We start from the raw sequence: 8,702 nt of genomic DNA on the forward strand, positions 1-8,702 counted from the left end.
TGCCACCTGGGAACCGTGCCTGTGGACACTGCTTGGCCTCAGGGAAAGCCAGCTTCCCAGGCTGACTCACCACTTGTGACCATCAGGTGTCAGTGCTGAGTGAGGAGACTCCCATCCTGAGTTTTCATGTCATTTCAGCAGACCGTGAAGGGGGAGACACTGGACAGCAGTGGCTTAGGGGACAAGCAGCACTATATCACATTCTCAGGCCCTCATGAGTGTTTCATTTACTTGGTTGACAACTCACCATGCAAACTCACCATGCAGCTTCTAGGAGGTTTTAATTCAATATCCTTCATACACTCAGACAAAAGAGTAAGGACTGCTTGCTTCAGTAAGGACTGGGCCTTGCTTTTCTGCCCCCAAGGAAAGTGGAAACATAAAGCAGGGCTTTCTTCTTCTCACCTATCCTCCACATAAAAACTACCAAATGACTATTCCAGCAGTTTCTCTTTACCCTCAGGTTTGAGATGTTTCTTCGTAATGCTTCAGTGGCAGCCTGAGTGCTATCAGGTGCGGAGCCCCTAGGGGGCAAAGCCCAGCAAAGAAACCAGATTGTGCAAAGCCAGAACCAAGGGCCACTTCACCGCCTGCTTTGCTGAGCTGGATCTAAATTGGTTTCTTTCATCGGGTATAGCATCTTCAACAGAAATATTGGACTTATGAGTAGCTGCAGCCACATTGAAAGCTGTACTTTATTGGTCTTTTAAACCCAGGACAGCAGCAAAGCACTGTCATTCTACACCTACTTCCCTCTCCAGGCTGAGAACACATCCTTTGGAACATGGGACTGTCCGAGCCAGGCTCACTGTGTCCTCAACACCAAGCTTTCCAGGGTCCATGTTGCCATGAAACACCACCCAGCCACCAAAAAGAATGCATCCTATTTACCTCGGCCTCTCCACAGCCAGACACAAGGCCCCCTGCTGAGCACGCCCTCCCCTCTGAGAATTTGAGGTGTCTAGCAGATGCTTCTGCTGCCAAATATTCCCTTAACTAGAGCCTGGTTTCCAATTTCTTATAAGCAAACATGCTGAGGACATAGGAGAAACACAATCTTCTGGATGAAAGACTCTCTCAGGCTCACTGAGAGTTTTGCAAATAGCTTCAAGTCTCCATCTAGCACAAAGAAACCCTCAAAGGTTTTGATGCTAAGTGGCATTACTGAGTCCCAAGATCTGGAAAAGCAGTCTTGTAACTGGGAGACCAAAAGCTGGCCCAACTATCCCTGGGACAGCCCCACTGTCACTGTAACAGAAAGAGCCAGGACATTTCTGGAGAGAGACAGCCACCAAACCAAAGATACCAATTGGATTGAAGTTCCAATGGGGTCTACCCAAGGTTTTGCCATTATGCCACCTTTATTGCTTGTGTCCACATTTCTTGCCTCGCGAGAAGCATTGAACTAAGTGACAAGGAGGAACTCAAGGGCATTTCTCTAGGTAGAGAGAATGTACAATGACACCCAGGATCTACTGTCCGACTCCTTTCATCTTAATTCATAGCCCTGTCGCATTCCACCCCACGCCAGTAACAACTTCCAAGCTTGTGTCTTTTAAGAATAAGTGCTTCCAGGTCTGGACTGAAGAACATGTTACAGATACATGACAAGCTGTGGAGCAAAAAAGCCAGTCTCACCGTTTGTTGATGATGAGAAACAGTGACGGATGTTGCCTGAGGAAGTGCTACAGTTCTGCCAGAGGTCGGTTGCGTGTCCATGGCCTACGAGCCATTGCTAGAAAGAACCAGACATCCTAAATCAGGTGAGGTAGTGAGGAGTGAGAGAAAGGGAAGAGAGAAGACCAAGGGAAGGTGAAGAGCAGCCTCATCAACCTGTCTACCTGGCATGCCCCTGCCCTACCCAGTGTTGCCCAGCCAGGGCCACAGTGATACTGGGGAAAGGAGAGAGAGGGTGGTCTGGCTCACACATCGTGTTGAGGGAAAGGCCAGTGTTTTGCAAGTAAAAAGCACTTTGTAAATGGAAAAGTACCACGTGCACATGTTATTATGTACAGAGGTGTGTACGATAGTAGAAGGAGCCATGGACTCAACCCAGGACACCTGCATTCAATAGCCATCTCTCCTCCCTAGATTTCCTGGGTGTCATTCCCCAAGCCACCACCTCTCTAAGCCTTTTTGCTTACTTAGAAATCCTATTAACCTGACAAGATTATCAGGCCTATTAAAATGTTATAAAATGCTTATAAATGATAAGCCTTTATCATTTATAAATCCCAAACATAATTATTTCTTGCACTGACATAATGATTGCTCAGTCTTTGAAACAGACACGTATAGCATATCTGGGACTTGCCTTATATTAAGTTAAAGCCACAGTCACCTAACTGCCTGTGTCTGTGCTCATCTTCATAGTAAAAAACAAACAAACAAACAAACCTTAAAATCGAATCTACTTGATGCTTGACCGTGTAACTCAAGTTATCCTGATGGGCTGTTCATATAGTGGAGACTTTACTAAGAAGGTGCTGGGTCCACTTTATAAAGCAGACCTGGGACTGTGAACTCTTCTGAAAAAGCCAATTTTAACTTCCCAATTTCAAGTCCTAACGTGTGTTTTATGAACTAAGCCGACCATCTGATCTATGACATTTGGAAAAAAGCAAACCTTCACAAATAATCCTTTTCCTTTTTCAACAAACCCACATCAAGAAAAAAATGCTAAACGATTTGATCAAATGAAAGTCGGGGGGCTCTGGAACTTCCCTGAAATTACTGGGCTTAAAGAGAGGCCTGTGCAGCTAAACTAGTCCAGCGATTGCTTTCTTCCTACTCCTGAATCTGCTGTGGTTTTCTCAAAACTGAAAAGGGGCAGATTGCCAGAAACTGCAAAACGCCCTGGGACGTCTAGGACTTCTCGTCTGCAAATAACCATGCAGCCCTGAACTAGAGGGGGCACAGATAGGATCGCCGCCCGGAGGCCCCCAACCCCCCACCCCACCCGGAGCGCTGGGTGCCCCGCCTGCCCCCGCTGCCCGCCGGGCACTCACACTGACGATCGTGGAGACGAACAGCAGCACCAGCACTGCGATGTGGAGGACAATGATACCCAGCAACAGGAGGAGCATTCTGGCGGCAAGTTCTGCTCAGCGGAGTTTCTGCCTGCCAAGAGAGAGAGCGGAAACTGAACCTGAGGCGGACTCTACTGGCCGGAGCGAGCGAGGGCGGGAGAAGCGCGCAGGATGGGTCCCAGTGCGAGTGGAATGCTCGGGACTGGCACCGCGCCCGCCCGATTCTCCCGGGTGGGGGGCGCTTCACGCTGGTCGGCTGGCCGAGAGGGGGCAGCAGCTGACCGTAGGATCCCCACCCAGCAATCAGCCGGCCCGCCTGCGACAGAGCATCTTTTGCTTTTGGAACAAAACAAGTGGTAAGTCAACCCAGTAGTAGGAAAGGTTTTTCCAGAGGGACGAGCAGAGGCCACAGCCCGCCTCCACCCACCCCGGGCGCCTCCGGAGACAGCCCAGCTTGGGGAAGAGGGCAGAAGGGGGAGAGCGCAAGTTCCCTTTTGGAGTGGAGGTAGGAGCGAGGGGATAGACGCCCAGCTTTCTGAGAGAGGCCTGGGGACGCCAGGAAGCAGGCTGTGAGGGAGAACGCGCGGCCGGGAGCTGGTTTCCCAGATCCCCGCGCGCTCCGCATTCCGTTAGTCTCCAAGTTTCCACCCAGTTCTGCCAGCGCCGGGGAGCCGTCCTACACCCAGCTCAGCCTGCCAGAGACACTGGTGGCTCCGGAGAGAGGCTCAGAGCCAGGGGAGTGTGGGGAGGAAAGAATGGCCCGAGCGAGTTTACGAGGACCCTGCTCTTCCAGCCTACTGTGCGCTTAACCAGGCAGCCACTGCGGGCGGGGCCCCCACTCCTGGGCCAGCCCCTTGTAAGTTCGCCCCGGGGGCCCTGCGGCTCCCCAAGCACGCGGAGCCGGGAAACTACCCCTTCCAGCCTCCGCGCGGCAAGATACGGGCCCAGGAGCCTGGACTGAGGGAAGCAGATGTCCGGTGGGAGTTAGAGGCGGCGGGTAAAGGTCTGAGTCCCAGGAGAACTGCAGCGGGCCAGAGCCCGCAGGACATCTACCCGCAGTTGTGCGGTCCTCGCCCCGCATTTTACAGGCCTTGGGGGACTGAAGACCAGGTTGTCCTGTTAGAGGACATGTAAAGCCGTGAGACCAGCTGCGGCTTTGGGGACCATTTCAGGACGGAGTCTTGGGCCAGGGAGATAACGTTTCATAACTGGGTTTTTGAAAGTACCCGATCCGAGGCCCCTCCGTATCCCTCCATAAACAACATATTCAGAGAAACCCAGGAATGTACAGGAGGAAATAAGCACAGTTTTCTGGTATCTCCCAGAAGGTTTAAATTAAATCCAGTGGCTCCTAGTGCTGGGGAGGGGCAAAAGGAGGATGGTCGGGCGTATCGCTCGAAAGCGGGGAAACTTAGGGGTCCAGTACCCCCAGGATGTCCACCGCAGGGACTGCTTTGCCACCGAGTACACGAGTAGACGTCTCTCCAGCGAGGCAAAACTGCTCCGCCCCTCCCCATATCCCGACCCCACGACCCGCGCCCCTTGCCGTATACAGACCATAGGGCACTCTACATTGTATCCCTCCAAGCCCCGTAGATACCGAATTGGACAGGCCGTGGTCTGGCTGTCCGCGCCCGGTACAGAAAGCTCGGGAACCTGGCCATCCCCAAGCCCGCGCCTGCCCCGCGCTTTCTAGCACCATCGATGGAAGATGCCCACATTTCGCCTCCTTCTCCTCTACTTTCCCTACCAAAGTACTTACAGCCCAAAGGGATAGCTGGCCCCGATCCTCAGAATGGCCTCAGACACAAACTCGGTGCTTTCGCTCGGCTGCTAGTGTCTCCAAAGACAGCTGCGCTGCGGGGCTGCGGGCGCGAAGCGAGGGGGCAGAGGGAGGCTCTCGCCGTTCCCCTTTAACGGGAACAACGCCCTGTCTGCGTCGCTGCAATAGGGTGTGTCCCTGGGTCAGCGTGTGCAGGAGGGCGGGACTCAGGGAGGAGAGAGGGCAAAGGCGGTGGGCGGGGGTGGAGGACAGGAGACAGTTACTCGGCTTTAAATGAGCCTCAGGAGAAAGTCGATCACTGCAAAACCGCTGTGACTTTTACTCGAAACTAGGAGACGGCTGAGCTTTCTCACCTCCACTTCCCCTGACTCAGCCGAGTTCACGGAGACCACGCGTTGAACAATAAACTGGCCCCTCCGCCCCCTCAGCCCACATGGGAAAAGCCACCCAGAGGTCGCCCCCGCGGGAGCCCAGCGCTGGGCTTCGGGGGACGCACGCAAGCGAACTGAACCCACGGGGAGCGAGGCTGGATTCCTTTCATACGGTATGGGGTGGGGTGGGGAGAGCTGTCACGTCAGCGCTGGAAGACGTCTCTTTTCTCAGTGTCTTGGCGCACCTGGCCTGCCCTGGCGTCTTAGCTGGACACATTTGCACCACGCGCGCCCGCACTAGCAGTGTCTGCACCCATGCCATGTGTTGGGTTCCTAGTATTGGAGTGGACCCATCCAGCATGCCCTGCTTGGGTGAGAGTTAGGGGGCGGACGCGCAGTCCTGTCAACTATAAGACGGCGTGTCCTGGGGGTCCAGCTCCCCCTAGCCTGGGCAAGACCAGACCACAGCTGGGTATGCTCCAGGCGAAGTGTGCGTGGCTTGGCTCCCAGCCTCTTCTGGTGTCCCTGGCCACGAGGTGGGGAGCTGGCCATTTGAGGTGGAGCAAGAGCAGCCAAGGAAATCAGCTGATTCATAGCTGCCTGAACGTGGTCCGCCCAGAGTGTCTGAGAGAGAGGCTAGCCCTTCCGGGCATGGTGCAGATGCACCCAGTAAGATGCTCCCGCAGGCCAGCCTAGATGCACGAATAGGAAGTTCGAATGTGGATGTTAAACGTCGTTGCCTATGACAATACAGTTCATAAGTTCACACACATACACACACACCCCTACCTGCAAGTGTTCTGCGTCATAAAACCTCATCACTCTAAATGATTCAAATCATTCCACACTATTTTACTATTTGAAAATTGCTGCTTATTGTAGCAAATTGTACATTCACATCTTTAAGTGAAAATAAGTTATTTGAAAAGTTCTTCAAACAATGGTCTTTTAAAATTGTTATATTATCAGATTAAAAATAAGAATCCTTGTAAAAATTTTATTCGATGCCCATTATATGGCAGGCACTTTAGCAGGGCTTTACATGTGGTCTGTGAGAGGTGGTATGGTTCAATTGTTAGGCACTGTGGCTCTGCGCTCAGGCAAACCTAATTACTCTGCTTACTCAGAGCTTATGAATTTGGGCAATTAGCTGAAGTTCGCTGAGCTTCAGTTTTCTCTCTGCAAACAGAACTAATGCCTATTTTAAAGGGTGTGAACTAGTGAGCATAGTGTCTAGAATATAATAGGGACCAGAGCCCAGTAAATTGTCACCATTTCTATTATGATATCACATTTAACCTTCACAACACCTTTCAAGGCAAGCCTGACTGTCCCTGAACTCAAATAGCTTGTAATTTCCATAGGTGGAAAGCACGTATGCAAGTAGAATGACTAACTAAAGAAATGGAAGTGTTTTCTCTCCTCTCAGGGTCATTTTATAGGTCAGGTTTGCCCTAGGAATTATTGCTTTTCTTTATGCCATTCAGACTTTTATTTTACTTAACCAACATTTATGTGGTCACTATGTACCCAGTACTGTTCTAAGCACTTTACAAATATTAGCATATTTAACTCAGGATTTTCTTTGTTTTCCTTTTTTTTCCCCAAGTAAATTTTTAAATGAAGTATATACACCTAGAAAAGTGCACACATTATAAGGCACTGATCACTTCTTCCTTTCTTTTGAAACTAATATTTTAATCAATAACCAGGTCACAACCACACTGTGGGCTGAGGAATGTGTGAACCCATCTGTCCCTCCCTGTCTCTCCTATCTCCTGCCTGCTGGGCTCCCAGTGCTGGAGGATGAAATGCTGCTCAGTGCAGAGCTGCCAAGCTCGGCCACACCCAGGACTGGCCAAGGCTCCTCTACAGGTGGAAACTTCTCTCTAACCTGCTTACCAATGCGAGGTCACCTGCCAGCTGTGTGCGCAGAGCTGTTTCCCACCATGTAAAGGGCATCTGGACCCCCTGATCCCTGCAAATCTTATGTACTGGGCTTTCTAGGTCCTCTCAGATGGTCCTTCTTGCCACCCCAGCCAGAGTTTATATCCAGCTCTTAACCAAGGATTTTAAAAATTCCCTGACTCTCTAGTCAATTCCAACACAAACGCACTGTCTCCACTGCAGTCCTTTCCATTTGCGGTTTGCAGGGGGTGGGGGATTGGGCAACACGCTGTAAAGTGTAAGCACATACCACCCAGAGGCACAGTTTGCAATAAAACTCACCAGGTCAAACAGTGTAACCCCTTCCTCCACGCGGCTTTCTTTGCAGTCGAATGCAAGGGATGCAAAGGCAAGGCCCTCCCCACAGGGCAGCAGAGAGGCCAGCAGCCTGCAGACCAAGCCCTGGTGCTTCCAACCAAGCTCCCCGAGATGTTCCCTGGTGGTGCTCCCTGTCACTGAAAGCCAGAACAGGCGTCTTTCCAGTTTATTCAGGGGCTGGTCCAATGCTGGGATATGTCATGGTGGCCTGAGAACGTCTCAGCCTCTACTATTTAAAGAGACAGTGCCCAGCTTTGTGCACTTTCCAGAACACCAAGAGGCCCTGCAGGGCATGGAGAACATGAAATCAACGAGGAGAGGAGCTTTGGGTATGCTCGAAACCTGTGATGCCAAGGCTATTCTCACTGGAAGTGTCTGTGTAATAGCAAAGAGGCGTTCTGGGTTATAGATGTCCTCTCCTCACTTCCCAGTGAATTCTGCAAAGATGAAAAATACTGTATGAAGGGTCTGTGTCTCCACAGTATTGTATGTGTGTAGACAGGTTTTACGTTTAATCAACAACATCATTTTAAGTTGCTTAAACATTGCACAGATCATCTCTCATATCATCACCCCAGGGAACCAAATGTCTCAGTCACCCAATCAAGTCCACTTTAACACTGACTAGAAAAGGGCCTCTGCTGCCTTCCCTGTCTGTCTGGACCCCACCCCCTGCATCACACCGGCAGCATATTCGAATGAAACTTGGGGAAATGGATTCTTCCGGCTCTTTCATGTGCCCTTAATTGAGACATTATTAAATGTTGACCTTCATGAGTTAATTCAATTCAAGTAAACACACCTCTATTGAAAACTTTCTAACCTGTCAGGCAGGATAGCCTGGAAGAGCAATTGACAAGCTATGGAGAGGGAGACAAATGAAGGCATGGTATTCTTCAGGCTCTTTGCAGCTTATACCCACCCCTTAAAGCTCAAAAAGAGTTTTCCATCTTCTAGCGAGTTTTCCTGGGTGGAAACTCCAAGACAAGGGGACTTGATTTTATTGAATGAGTTTCCTGAAATTCTGGCAATTTCCCTACCTCTTATGTCAGGGGTCCCCAATTTAGAGTGCCCTGTAGTTTGGAGAAGTGTCCTTGGCCACAGACACTTTATGTCTTGTTGGGCTCCGCAGTCGGCAGGGGGTGGGAGGGGTGGTCCAAATGACCCTCTCTCCTGTTCTGCTCCCAGACAGCATTTCTAGCACCAATAAAATAAGTTAGCCTTTCTCCCTTTGGGTAAGTCATTTTTATTTTT

At 50.8% G+C, this 8,702-nt stretch overlaps 1 protein-coding gene across 2 annotated transcripts in view; it reads right to left on the reverse strand.

Annotated features, from left to right (window-relative positions):
- Positions 1–7,630, reverse strand: part of PMP22 (peripheral myelin protein 22) — a 32,680-nt gene extending 25,050 nt beyond the window's left edge. Inside the window, exons 1-3 of one of the 2 annotated variants that reach the window (XM_019641554.1) lie at positions 7,413–7,630; positions 3,009–3,120; positions 1,639–1,735 (exon numbers count right to left, since the gene is read on the reverse strand). In XM_019641554.1, the coding sequence (XP_019497099.1) occupies positions 1,639–1,735; positions 3,009–3,086 (175 nt within the window). In that variant the 5' untranslated portion in view covers positions 3,087–3,120; positions 7,413–7,630. Of the gene's footprint in view, positions 1–1,638; positions 1,736–3,008; positions 3,121–4,791; positions 4,962–7,412 lie in introns of those variants that run through there. The other variant, XM_019641553.1, reaches the window with a different exon arrangement.
- Positions 7,631–8,702: the final 1,072 nt, after the last annotated feature.

Source organism: Hipposideros armiger, unplaced genomic scaffold (genome assembly GCF_001890085.2).
Source record: "Hipposideros armiger isolate ML-2016 unplaced genomic scaffold, ASM189008v1 scaffold_61, whole genome shotgun sequence".
Classification (NCBI taxonomy): domain Eukaryota; kingdom Metazoa; phylum Chordata; class Mammalia; order Chiroptera; family Hipposideridae; genus Hipposideros; species Hipposideros armiger.